This window comes from Silurus meridionalis, chromosome 8 (genome assembly GCF_014805685.1).
Source record: "Silurus meridionalis isolate SWU-2019-XX chromosome 8, ASM1480568v1, whole genome shotgun sequence".
Taxonomy (NCBI): domain Eukaryota; kingdom Metazoa; phylum Chordata; class Actinopteri; order Siluriformes; family Siluridae; genus Silurus; species Silurus meridionalis.
Window position 1 is genome coordinate 29,452,608 of NC_060891.1, and position 14,367 is coordinate 29,466,974.

Genomic DNA, 14,367 nt, shown 5'->3' on the forward strand with positions numbered 1-14,367 from the left:
TGAGTATAAACTCAATTATTACCGAGTTTAAAATAATGTGTTTGACAGAAACGTGGATTAAACCGAATGAATATGTAGCATTAAATGAAGCGAGTCCTCCTGGGTATAGTTACATACACCAACCCCATCTAAATGGCAGAGGAGGTGGAGAAGCAGCTATTTATAATAATAATCTAAACGTCACACAAAAGACTAAACACAAATGTAAAACATTTGAAGTTCTTTACACCAACATAAAATATTCAGTGTCCGAAAGCAGGTCCAGTTAGTTAATTCCTAATTATTATTTATAGACCCTCAGGGGCCCGACTCTGATTTTCTCATAGAATTTGCAGATTTCATCACAAATTTAGCTCCTTCTTTACACAAAGCATTAATTATTGGTGACTTTAATATTGATTTTGATCATCAGGAAAACTCCTTAAGAGCAGCAGTTGTGTCCATTCTAGATTCAGTTGGAATTAATCAGAATGTTATAGGACCCACTCATAGTGGTGGACACACTCTCGATTTGTTGTTAACATTTGGATAAAAAAAAAAAAAACTTTTTTCATTATTTCAGACCATTATCTCATCTCGGTCCCCTGGTGGTCTAGTGGTTAAGATGCAGCGCTCTCACTGCTGCGACCTGGGTTCAATCCCCGGTCAGGGAACCATCCCCAGCCACTCTCAGTGCCGGTCCCAAGCCCGGATAAATTGGGGAGGGTTGGTCAGGGAGAAAAAATTATCACAGTGGTATAATGATCATACACACACCTTAAAACAGACCACTCAGAAATTAGAATGTAAATGGCATCAAACAAAATGAACAGTATTTCAAATAGCATGGAAGGAGAATCTCCTGAGTTCTAGAAAATCTCTTAATGTTGCTGATCAGCATATTTCTCCTCCCTCATAGAAAATAACAAGCAGAATCCTAGATTTTTATTCTGTACTGCAGCAAAATTAACAGGAAATAAAAGCACTGCACTCACATGCACATCATCAATAGGTAGTAATGCTTTCATGAACTTTTTTAATAATAAAATTGAAAACATCAGGCAAGAAATCCAGACGGTTAATATAAATCCAAATTATTATACAAGTAACCCTGTAGACAGCAGTGTAATTATAACAGACAATCAACTACAAAGCTTCACTTCTATTAATGAGAATTACTTAATTTCATTAATCTCCTCATCAAAATCATCAACCTGTATTCTCGATCCCTTGCCTACTAGTTTCTTTAAACAGATAGCTCCAGAGGTAATCAAACCTGTTTTAAAAATAATTAACTCTTCCATCAGCACTGGTTATGTACCTAAATCTTTCAAACTGGCACCCCCTAATTAAGAAACCTGACCTTGACCCATGTCAGCTGTCCAACTACAGACCGATATCAAACCTCCCCTTTATCTACAAGATTCTAGAAAAGGTTGTAGCACAGCAGTTCTGCTCACATCTACTTATGAATAATATTTATGAAATGTATCAGTCAGGATTTCGGCCTCATCATAGCACAGAGACGGCTCTGCTTTTCTCTTTATATATGCTGCCTCTTGGTGAAATTATTCATAAACATGGGATTCGCTTCCATTGCTATGCTGATAATACACAGCTGTATATTTCAGCAAATCCAGATGAGAGAAATCAGCTTAACAATGTTGAGGAGTGTGTAAAGGACATTAGACAGTGGATGCTTGATAACTTTCTTCTGCTCAACTCAGATAAGACAGAAGTACTTTTACTAGGACCACATGCAGCTAGAAGTAAACTTTCTGATTACGTAGCATCTCTAGATGGTGTTTTTGTTTCAACATGTACGGCTGTCAAAAACCTTGGTGTGATTATTGACCCGAGTCTTTCCTTTGAGTCTCACGTGAATAATATCACCAGGGTCGCCTTCTTTCACCTTAGAAATATTGCTAAAATTAGAAATATGTCATTACAGGATGCAGAAAAACTAGTTCATGCTTTTGTTACTTCTAGATTAGACTACTGTAACGCTTTACTGTCTGGGTGTTGGAGTAAGTGCAGAAATAAGCTTCAGTTAGTTCAGAATGCAGCAGCAAGAGTCCTCACTAGATCTAGGAAATATGACCACATCACCCCTGTTTTAATCATCTACACTGCTCCCAATCAAATCTCGCATTGATTATAAAATACTACTACTGACGTATAAAGCACTTAACGGTCTCGCACCGCAGTATCTGAGTGAACAGGCATGTAGGCACCGCCCAAGTGGCAGCCTGTTGCAGCAGCTCCCGTTAAGTTTGTGCTTTTTTTATTTATTTTATAGTGTTCCGGCACTTTGTGTTTTTTTCTTTTTAAGTGTATGCATGTTAATTTGGAAACTGCACAATGGACATAAACAAAGCCACCGAGTTTGCTGTACTTTTCATGCTTTTTTGGACTTTGTTCACAGTCGCATCTGGAAACTCTGTTTACAGCCACGGTCCTATTGTTTACACCAGGGATCAGCTGTTAACATTCCGCAACATGCCGATGCTTTTAGGAGAAAAACCTGATATTCCCCGTGAGCTAAGAAGGAGATGACGGGGGAACCATGCTGGAGCTATGTGTCGGAATAAAAAGAGACGTTACAGACCAACTCTCCCGTCCATCGTTATGCGAAATGTAAAATCTTTACCCAACAAGATGGATGAGCTAGCGGCTCTTACCTGGCATCAGAGGGAATTCCGGGAGTGTAGCATCATGCTGTTCACGGAGTCATGGCTAACCAGGTTAACACCGGATACGACCGTGGCTCTGGATGGATTTGATATACTGGGCGCGGACAGAACGATGAAGAGCGGTAAGAAAAAGGGAGGAGGACTGGCAGTGTTTGTGAATAATAGATGGTGTAAAACTAAACACATCACTATTAAAGAGCAGATCTGCTGTAAGGATATTGAGCTGTTAGCCGGTAGCATGAGGCCATACTATCTGCCGAGGGAATTCTCGCATGTTATCGTGATAGCTGCGTATATTCCCCCCTCTGCTGACGGTGAATCGGCATGCGATGTCCTTCATTCTGTTGTTAACAGACTGTTAACACAGAGCCCAAATGCCCTTCTCATTATTTCTGGAGATTTTAATCATTCCCCTCCATCCTCCACTCTGCCCACATTCCCCCAGATGTTTCATGCCACACCAGAGACAATAAAACACTGGATTTATTCTATGCAAACACAAAGGAGGTTCATACATCTGCACCCCTCCCACCCTTGGGAAGATCGGATCACAACCTGGTTCATCTCCTACCTGTGTACAAACCCCTTGTATGCAGGCAACCAGCTACCTCCCGCACAGTGACGACATGGTCTCATGAGACCAATGAGGCTCTGAAAGACTGTTTTGAAACTACTGTGTGGGAGGAATTGTGCAATCCTCATGGCATTGGCATGGAAGACGCAGTCATCTTCCTCCTAAATCGGGCTACTTCACACCTGGAAAAGGCTGGGAGTACTGTGAGAGTCATGTTTTTTGACTTCTCTAGTGCTTTTAACACCATCCAACCTGCGCTCCTGAGGGATAAGATGGTGTACATGGAAGTGAACCATCATCTGTCTGCCTGGATACTGGACTACCTCACAGACCGACCACAGTATATGAGGACTCGTGTTTGTGAGTCTAACATGAATGTCTGCAACACTGGAGCCCCGCAGGGAACGGTTCTAGCCCCGTTTCTCTTCACCATCTACACTGCAGACTTCATGTTTAGCTCAGCAACCTGTCACCTACAGAAGTTCTCTGATGACTCTGCCATCATCGGTCTGATCATGAATGATGATGACAGAGAGTACAGAGGACTTATACAGAACTTTGTGGATTGGTGCCAATGGAGCTGCCTCCAGATAAACACGGGGAAAACCAAAGAACTGGTGGTGGATATCCGTAGGCACAAACACACTTCATCATTTCCATTAGTAAACATTCAGGGAAAGGACATTGTGAGAGTGGACTCTTACAAATACCTGGGTGTACCTAAACAACAAACTGGACTGGACACTGGATTCCCCTGGACACTGTACAGGATGCGGGAGAAAGGAGGATGGTAGCAAAACTCTCACCCCCTGTATGAAAGTTACCTCGTTGAGCAGCTCCTTCAGTGACAGACTGTTACATCCTAAGTGTCTGAAGGAGCGGTATAGAAGGTCTTTTCTCCCTGCTGCTATTAGACTTTACAATCAAAGCTGCTCCCAGTGAACCATTAACCATAATACACACTGTTATTACTGTTTAACTGTGAAATAGTTACTGTTATTACTGTTTTACTGTGTAAAATACTACCTGTGTGCAATATCACTTGCAATACGTGCAATATTACCTGCAATACGTGCAATACCACCTGTGTGCAATTACTACCTGCAATACGTACTTTTTCCTCATTTGTATTTATACATTGTGTTGTGTATATACTTGTATACTATAGTATGTCTATTGTCTATTCTTCTATATATTTGTATTTATTTTTTATTTTTTATGCTGCTGTAACAAAGAAATTTCCTCGCTGTGGGACGAATAAAGATTTATCTTATCTTATCTTATCTTCTGTACCAGTATGATCCTCCACACCTTCTTAGATCAAAAGGTGCTGGCTATCTGTTGGTTCCTCAAATAATGAAGACTACAGCAGGGGGCAGATCTTTCTCTTATAAAGCCCCACAGTTATGGAACAGCCTTCCAATCAGTGTTCGGGACTCAGACACAGTCTCAGTGTTCAAGTTGAGGTTGAAAACATATTTATTCAGTCAAACCTTTGATCAGTAGATTTTTTTCTTAGGTAAAGGCTCAGATCTGGAGGAAACATGGATATCGAGTGTTTGGTGAACTAGGAAATTTGGATGCTGTCATCCCCTCACATTCACACGTTCACTCAGGTTTGTTGACGGTGGTGTGGTGGGTCATCTCTTATCCCAGAGATCCCTCATGTCTGTATTACCTTCTGGTTCTCCCTTTTAGTTATGCTGCCATAGCGAGTCTTGCCGGAGTCCAAACTGCACAGTGACATTAACTTTCATACAACAATGACACTTGATAATCCATATCCTTCTCTTCCTGTCACCCTCTTTTCAACGCCTTGGGTGGTTCCATGAAATTCCGGAGTAAGAACGGGAGCTTTAAGCATGGATTAGACTGTAGTTAATGTCAACAGTCTCCTACACTGACTCAAGAATACAGTTCACTTCTGATCATCATCACTGAACCCAGCAACATTGTATATTTGCTTCAAATGGACATTCGGTGCAACCCAGATGAGGATGGGTTCCCTCTTGAGTCTGCTTTCTTTTCAAGGTTTCTTCCTTATTCCATCTCGGGGAGTTTTTCCTTGCCACAGTTGCCACTGGCTTGCTCATCAAGGACAAACTTACTTACAAAGAACATATTTACTTTTAATCACCACATTAAACTCTGCAGCATAATCGCAACGCCAAATCTAACGCTAAGGCTCGCCCATGGGAGCACCATTTCTCTTCGCTTCACGTGTCTAACAGGTTTGCTCTCCTCAGTGAAGCACCCGCTGAAAAACCTGAAAGAGCTCTGGTTATGGGAGACTCTATTCTGAGGCATGTGAAATTAGCGAGACCTTTAGGGGCACCAGCAGCACAGATCAGGTGTATACCAGGAGCCAGGGCACCGGACATAGCAGGTCAGCTTAGGTTTTAGCAAAGCACAGGTTCTCTAAGATTTTCTAAGATTTTCACATAGGAGCGGATTATATACACCTTCGAAAGTCAGAGGTTACTAAGAGAAATATTATAGAGTTGTGTAAATTAGAGAAGGCAATGTCCCATGAAGTAACATGCTCTGGCCCCGTCCCAATGCGTTATGGTCGCTGAACTGCTGGATGTCTGAGTGGTGCTCCAAAAACAATGTGGGCTTCAAAGATTATTGGAGCAGATTTGAGGGCAAGGCTGTTCAGCCTGTTAGGACAGGGTGGTATCCATCCCACTCCGGAAGGTGCTGCTCTCATTTCTTGTAGTATAGGTCAGAGTCTCAGAACAGCAATATTTAACAAGTGACTGTCCAGAGCCAAGGCCAAGGAGCAGACAGACAGGCTAAACTGATCGTCTGCTAGCTGCACAGAGTCAAATTAAATCAAATAAAAATTTATTTGTCACATACATACAGTGAAATGCTTTATACGACTGTCTGGCATGAGGAAATAGAACGGGGAGAAAAATAAAAGAAGGTAAAAGAAGGCAAAAAAATAAAGAGTATAAAATATGTAAAATATAAAATATATAAAGATATATATACAAGGAAAAGTGTATATACATGGTATGCTTATGACACATAAGGTGGTTGATGTGATTGTCCTTAAAGTGACCGTGTGTGGTGTGGTGTGGTATAAAGTGCACTGTGGTGTGCAAGTCCACAGTTAAATTGACAGTCCAGAGATTAAAGTGTCGTGGTGTGAAAATAAAAATATTTGCAGAAAAGTGTGGCGATGGAGAGAGTGGACCAGTTTTAGGTCCTGGGTGTTTCCTGGTTTAAACTCCGAATGGCCTGCAGGAAGAAGCTCCTCCTCATTCTCTCTGTGTTCGCTTTCAAGGAGCGGAAGCATTTCCCAGAAAGCAACAAAGAAAAGAACCCATTGTTGGGATGGCGGAGGTCCTTCACAATCTTCCTGGCTCTGGTCCGGCACCGCATGCTGTAGATGTCCTGCTGGTTAGGTAGCTCGGTGTGAATGGTACGTTCAGCTGAACGCAGCACCCTCTGGAGGGGTCGTCTGTCCTGCATGGTGCTGTTCCCAAACCAGGAAGTGATGCACCTGAGAGGGAAGTTAAAATTCCCTTAAGCGTCACTGATGGTACAGACGCTGCAGGGCTTCTTCACCAGTATGTTGGTGTGACAGGACCAAGACAGGTCCTGTGTGATGTGAACACATAGGTACCGGAAACTGTCCACTCTCTCCACTGGGGTCCTGTTGATGTTTAGCGGTTGGTATGACCGCTGCTGCTTCATGCTGAAGTCCACTATTAACTCCTTAGTCTTGCTGATGTTTAGGAAAAGATTGTTCTCCAGGTTTTTAACCTCCTGTAGGTAGGCCGTCTCGTCATTGTTGGAGATCAGGCCAACCACAACTGTGTCGTCAGCAAACTTAATGATTGTGGTGGAGTTGGAATGTGTACAGTGAGTACAGCAGGGGGCTCAGAACATAACCCTGGGGAGCTCCAGTGCTGAACTGTAGTCCACAAACAGCATCTTTGTATAATTCCCTTTTCTTTAGTCCACGTGGCTCATCGTAGTGTGGAGAAGATGAGCAATGGCGGTACGCGAACTGTAGAGGATCCGGTGTGTCTGGTAGTGATGCAGTGATGAAGTCTCTGACCAGTCTCTCAAAGCACTTCATCATCTCTACTGAGGTCAGGACTACAGGGCGGTAGTCATTGAGGCAGGCGGGCTGGGGTTTCTTTCGGACAGGAACAATGGTGGACTGTTTAAAGCATGAGGGGACAACAGACTGTTCCAATAAGTGGTTGAATATCTCAGTTAACACCGGTGCTAGCTGGTCAGCGCTGGTTTTCAGAACCCAACCTGTGATGCCATCTGGACCTGCTGCCTTCCTGGTATTCACTCTCATGAATGCCCTTCTCACGTCATGCTCCGAGATGGTGAACGCGTTCACCTCTCCAGCTCTCTCTGCGTGCATGCTGTTTGTGCCGCTAAAGATGGTGTTCTGTAGTCCGTGATTGTTCTTAGTCCCTGCCACAGGCTCCTAGAGCCACTATGTTGGAACTGTGACTCTAGTTTCCTCCCGCGCCGCTTTGCATCCTTCACCACTGTGCGAACACTGTAAGACGCAGCCTGGTAATCGTCCATGTCCCCGGTGGCATGCCCCGTGTTGTAGGCAGTGGAGTGGGATCTCAGAGCGTCGCGGATGGTTTTATCCACCCATGGCTTCTGGTTGGGAAACGTTCTGATGGTGTTTTTTGCACCATATCATCCACTAGTTTCCCGATGAATCCCACAACCGCTTCCATAAACATTTTGACGTCATCAGAGCTGCGCCTGAACATGTCCTAGTCTGCGTCATCCAAAGTGTCCTGCAGAGCGGCCACCGATTGGTCAGTCAAGCGCGCAACCTCCCTCTGAACCAGAGCTTCCTGTTTTAGCCTTTGTTTGTAAACAGGCATGAGGAAGATGGCGGCATGGTCAGATTTCCCTAACAGTGGATGTGGTTGTGCCTTGTAGCTGTTCTTGAATGGTGTGTAACAGTGGTCCAGTGTCCTTTTGCCCCTGGTGGGGCAGGTGATGTGCTGATGAAAGTTTGGTAGTGTGCACTTAAGGTTGGCACTGTTAAAATCTCCCACCACAATGCGCGTCCCGATGCTGTATTTGGTGTAGTGTTAGTGTCTCGTGTAAGTCCCATACTGCAGAGTCCATGTCCGCTTGAGGTGGAATATAAACGGCACTGACTATGACTGAGCTGAATTCCTTAGGTAGATAAAAGGGGCGACATTTGATGGTCAGTAGTTCCAGGTTTGGTGTGCAGGAGCATGAAAGAGGAACGATGCTCGCGCTGTCGCACCAGTTGTTGTTCACCATCAGACACACTCCACCTTCTCTTGACTTACCCGACTCCATAGTTCTGTCCATGCGGTAAACCGAGAAAAATTTAGCCGGCTGGATGGCGTGGTCCGGTACCGATGGGTTCAGCAATGTCTCGGTGAAGCAGAGAAGGTTGCAGTCCCGAATGTCCCTCTCGAACTTGACCCTTGCCCTGAGGTCATCAAGCTTGTTTTCCAGTGACTGGACTTTGGCTAACAGGATACTAGGTCAGGGAGCGCGGTGTGCGTGTGCCCTCAGCCTGGTTCTGACGACGGCTCGTTTCCCCGGCAGACGCCGGTACGGGTCGCGTCCTTTGATCTCCCCCAGGATCTCACTCGGCCAGCATGGGTCCGGGTTTAAAAACTGTGAAAGGTTGAGTGGATTGTACACCAATAGATATAAGTGGCTCTGTCATATCTAATGATGTCTATCTTGTGTAGATGGAACGGTAGCTAAGTAAATAAAAATATAAAATAAACAAAAAAAGAGAATACGTAGCCGGAGCAGTCGTGACGGCAGCCGACCTCACTGGCGCCATCTTGTTCAAAAGTTGTCACTCAGGATTCACCAAATTGAGACTGTGTCTGTCCCCCAAGCGAAAACAAAATATAGGAATTTTCAGAAAATCTGTTTAAGTACCTGACTAACATTGAATTAAACAGGACTGAACACACAGCAGCACCTCTGATCTGAAGATAGGATTGTTGAATATTAGATCTCTCACGTCAAAAGCGCTGAGTATAAACTCAATTATTACCGAGTTTAAAATAATGTGTTTGACAGAAACGTGGATTAAACAGAACACATATGTAGCATTAAATGAAGCGAGTCCTCCTGGGTATAGTTACATTCACCAACCCCGTCTAAATGGCAGAGGAGGCGGAGTCACAGCTATTTATAATAATAATCTAAACGTCACAAAAAAGACTAAACACAAATGCAAAACATTAAAAGTTCTTTACACCAACATAAAATATGCAGTGTCCGAAAGCAGGTCCAGTCAGTCAATTCCACTAATTATTATTTATAGACCCCCAGGGGCCCTACTCCAACTGTTTCTTTACACAAAGCATTAATTATTGGTGACTTTATTATTGATTTTGATAATCAGGAAAACTTAAGAGCAGCAGTTGTGTCCATTCTAGATTCAGTATTAATTAATTAGAATGTTATAGGACCCACTTATAGTGGTGACACACTCTTGATTTGTTATTAACATTTGGATTAAAAATAAAAGATAATTCCACAGTCTGAAGTTATTTAATTATCTCATCTCTTCTAAAATCTGCCTTAGTCATTGCATTTCTACCTCACCACGTTACCGTGTTAAACATGTTCACATCAACTACAGCAGCACGTTTTATTAATAATCTTCCGGAAATTACGATATTAGATAGATCTCCGTCAGACCCCGCAGAGCTCGACTGGGCCACTGAATACCTAGAATCAACGTTACGTTATACTCTAGATGATGTAGCTCCCCTTAAGACCAAAATGATCAGGGAGAAAAAATGATCACAGTAGTATAATGATCATACACACACACCTTAAAACAGACCACTCGGATATTAGAACGTAAATGGTGTCAAACAAAATGAACAGTATTTCAAATAGCATGGAAGGAGAATCTCCTGAGTTCTAGAAAATCTCTTAGTGCTGCTGATCAGCATATTTCTCCTCCCTCATAGAAAATACCACCAGAATCCTAGATTTTTATTCAGCACGGTAGCAAAATGAACAGGAAATAAAAGCACTGCGCTAACATGCACACCATCAATAGGTAGTAATGATTTCATGAACTTTTTTAATAATAAAATTGAAAACATCAGGCAAGAAATCCAGACGGTTAATATAAATCCAAACTATTTTATAAATAACCCTGTAGACAGCAGTGTAATTATAACAGACAATCAATTACAAAGCTTCACTACTATTCATGAGAACGACTTCATTTCATTAATCTCCTCATCAAAATCATCAACCTGTATTCTCCATCCCTCACCTACAAGTTTCCTCAAACAGATCATTCCAGAGGGAATTGAACCTGTTTTAAAATAATAAACTCTTCCATTAGCACTGGTTTTGCAGTTATCAACCCCCTAATTAAGAAACCTGACCTTCACCCTGTCAGCTGTCCAACTACAGTCCAATATCAAACCTCCTCTTTATCTCCAAGATTCTAGAAAAGGTTGTAGCACAGCAGTTCTGCTCACATCTACTTATGAATAATATTTATGAAATGTATCAGTCAGGATTTCGGCCTCATCATAGCACAGAGACGGCGCTAGTTAAGGTGGTAAATGACTGTTATTGGCCTCTGATTAGGGTTTAGAATAATTGAATAAATAATAAAGACAGGATTAATGTGAAGAAAAGAACTAATCTTCTCTGAGTTTTTGATCTTTACTGCCATGGAGTGGCATGAAATCCCCGGATGTTTGTGTAGAGGTGTAGAATTATAACCAGAGTCTTACCGAAGTACACTGGTTTCTCACACCGAAGGCACTTGGAGCTCATGATGAAGGCGTAAAGTTGGAGTGAAGATTGAGGAAAAACGAGACCCGCGCGCCTCGTCTCCCACTTTAAAAGAACGCTAAGCCCCGCCCCTGTCATGTGAGCCTCTTCTGCTCAACTTATTGGTCTAATTACCAATCAACACTAACTAGAGAATTTTTTTATAGTGATTTATATTAACAGATTATTCTGCTTAACAACAGCAATATTATTAATAATAATAATAATAATAATAATAAAAATAACAAAACCTGTATATCCTGTGATGTGGATTTGCCTTTGTTAATGATCATTAAATAATTATTAAGCTTAACAATTTCCATATCCACACACACACAGGGTCAGCTGGCATATGTGTGTGTGTGTGTGTGTGTGTGTGAGAGGGATGAATGAGGGTGTTAATAGATTTAGGATCACGCTGCTGCCCCCTCGTGGCTGCGTATTTGTCAGAGTTCATTATAAATTCCTTTGTGACTTGTTTACGTAAAGGAAATAACACGCACGACACGTTTCTCTCAGATATTTTTATTCTGTACACAACTGCCGCACATCTGGAAATTTCAGGTTTAAACACAGTTCCAAACTGTACATACAGCGCTACAAACAACCATAGTCGTCATCATCATCATCATCATCATCATCAACATCACAGATCAGGAGCTTTCAGATGTACACTTCTGTTCCAAAATAATTAAAAACACCTGCAGTTTGGAGCAGATTTACTGATCTGAGAGAGAGCGAGAGAGAGATAGAGAAAGGTAGGGATAGAGAGAGAGAGAGAGAGAGAGAGAGAGAGAGAGAGAGAGAGAGAGAGGAATAGAGAGAAAAGGAAGGGATAGAGAGAAAGAGAGGGGATAGAGAAAGAAAGAAAGGGATAGAGAGAGAGAGAGAGAGAGAGAGGAAGGGATAGAGAGAGAGAGAGAGAGAGAGAGAAAGAGAGAGAGAGAGAGAGAGAGAGAGAGAGAGAGAGAGAGAGAGAGAGATTAAAGGAAACAGGAGATATTGGACTTATTGGATTTGAAATTTGATCACTGGCAGAATGTTCATATTAAACAATAATCACATGATCACATTTATTTTATTATTCATGTTCATTAATGCTCTACATAACCTCATAACGCTTCATAACCATCACATAATTTGTTTCTCACCAAGAGCTCAGAAAGTCTTACAAGCGCTTATAACTCCTCAATGAATCCTCACAACAGCTGACTTCTGACCTTCAACATCTCACCTGGGTAAGGTAATTTCTCCTTAATTTCTCACATTTTCTCACTATTTTTTATGATTTCTCATGATTTTTTCAATTTTTTTTTATACAAATTGATAATAAAATCTTAATATAAATCTTGTGTTTTTTAGTTGTGGAGTTTTCCTGATGGATTTTTGATCTCCTATCCTGTGATTATGACGTGTTTATAAGGTCAGAGTGTTCACTATAATGTAACATAACCTGTAATAAAATATTAATCATTTCACCTCTGAGATCTAATAAATCATCAGTATAATATTCCTCATGGAGGAGTTTATAAAGGTTATGATACACTCTGAAATGTTATGAAGGGTTATAAAGGATTATAAAAGGTTAGTAAGAAAGAGAATCTAATCACAGTTTTGTTACTGCTTGAACTGAAGACACACCTGCATTACCACGTCATGACAGTAATTTCTGTAACCATTTTATCACAGTTTATAATTTTATCAAAGGTTTTATTTCTCTACATGTTTTTAGCCTAAAAGTCATGACCTCTGTCACATCCTAAACAACACACAGAGTTAGAGTAACTCATCTGAACTGTCTGTATTGTGGGAAGTGAACTTTCTTAATACGTGTGTGTGTGTGTGTGTGTCTTTCAGATGTACTTCCTGTTATTGCCCCAACCCCCTGTGGTGTCACACCCTGGTCGCTTGGTCCCTGTAGTGCTGATGAGCCTCGAGGATCTCAGTCACTACAGTTGGGTCATCCAGAGTAGAGATGTCCCCCAGACTTTCCACCTCGCCCATGGCCACCTTTCGGAGAATTCTCCTCATGATCTTCCCAGAGCGAGTCTTTGGAAGACGCTTCACCACCTTACACACCAAGACGGGAAACAGAAACAGTTTAGCATGTAGAACATCTAAAATCTCCATCTCCTGCAGAAGGAGTCATGTTTTAGAGGAGTCAGTGTGCAGCTGTATACAGTACAGATTTACTGTCCTCTGAAAATAACAACAAAGAGACATTATTGTCTAAATAACTGACAACAAAAGTGAGTACACCCTCAGTGATAACAGCTGTACGTGGTGTAAACATGTAAAGCAACTTGTTCTATTCATCAGGTTCTTGTCTGCTTATCAGAACCATAGAAATGTGTGTATAGTGTATTAGAGCAGTTACATCGATGCACACTGATACACACTGACCACTGGATGTTCTACATGGACCTCATGGTAAATAGTCTCTGAGGATGTGAGAATTAGAATTGTTGTTTTCCACAAAGATGCCGAGGCTGTAAGAAGATCAGTATCACCCTGAAACTGAGTTACAGTACAGTGGTCCTGGTCATACAGAGGTTTTCCAACGCGGGTTTCACTCAGAACAAACCTCACAAGGGTCCATCAAAGAAGTCGAGTCGTCTTGCTGAGCGTCAGGTGCAGACACATGAGTGCTGCAGCATTGCGTTCCAGCGTTCCAACATGTACTGTGACATTATGTAGCAGAACATGATGCTCTTCCCTTCAGAAGCCAGAAGTTGGAAAACTTTTCGAACCACAGTTTTTCAATATAATAACGACCCCAAACACACCACCAAGATGACAACTGCCTTGCTAAGGAATCTGAAGGTGAAGGTGATGACGGTATGTTTCCAGACCTGAACCCTTTCGAGCAACTGTGGGGAGCACCTTAAGAAGGTGGAGAAGCACTGTGTGTGTAACATCCAGCAGCTCCGTGATGTCATTATGGCATTACATTGGCATTCTTTATCAAATCCTACCTGTCCGATCGTTACCATTTCGTAGACTTAAATGGAGAGCTATCCAGGCTAATGCTAGTAAATTATGGTGTGCCACAAGGTTCAGTTCTAGGACCACTGCTCTTCACAATATACATGCTGCCATTAGGAAATATAATTAGAAGGCATGGAATTACCTTCCATTGTTACGCTGATGAAGTTTCGAATAGACTACAAACTACTGCAACTTACTTATAAAACACTAAATAGTTTATCTCCATGTATCTCTCCAGTCTTTTAACACGCTACAATCCGTCACGCTCCCTGAGATCTCAAAACTCTGGACTTCTAGTAGTTCCTAGAATAGCAAAGTCCACTAAAG

The 14,367-nt window shown here is 42.0% G+C and overlaps 2 protein-coding genes across 4 annotated transcripts in view; both read right to left on the bottom strand.

The window, feature by feature from the left end:
• Positions 1-11,149, bottom strand: part of crip3 (cysteine-rich protein 3) — a 36,657-nt gene extending 25,508 nt beyond the window's left edge. The window contains exon 1 of one of the 2 annotated variants that reach the window (XM_046855844.1): positions 11,013-11,122. In XM_046855844.1, coding sequence (XP_046711800.1) covers positions 11,013-11,055 — 43 coding nt within the window. In that variant the 5' untranslated portion in view covers positions 11,056-11,122. Of the gene's footprint in view, positions 1-11,012 lie in introns of both variants that reach the window. The other variant, XM_046855843.1, reaches the window with a different exon arrangement.
• Positions 11,150-11,561: 412 nt separating this feature from the next.
• acss1 (acyl-CoA synthetase short chain family member 1) overlaps positions 11,562-14,367 on the bottom strand; it is a 47,354-nt gene continuing 44,548 nt past the window's right edge. Inside the window, exons 14-15 of one of the 2 annotated variants that reach the window (XM_046855825.1) lie at positions 12,916-13,122; positions 11,562-11,779 (exon numbers count right to left, since the gene is read on the bottom strand). In XM_046855825.1, coding sequence (XP_046711781.1) covers positions 12,946-13,122 — 177 coding nt within the window. In that variant the 3' untranslated portion in view covers positions 11,562-11,779; positions 12,916-12,945. Of the gene's footprint in view, positions 11,780-12,111; positions 13,123-14,367 lie in introns of those variants that run through there. The other variant, XM_046855824.1, reaches the window with a different exon arrangement.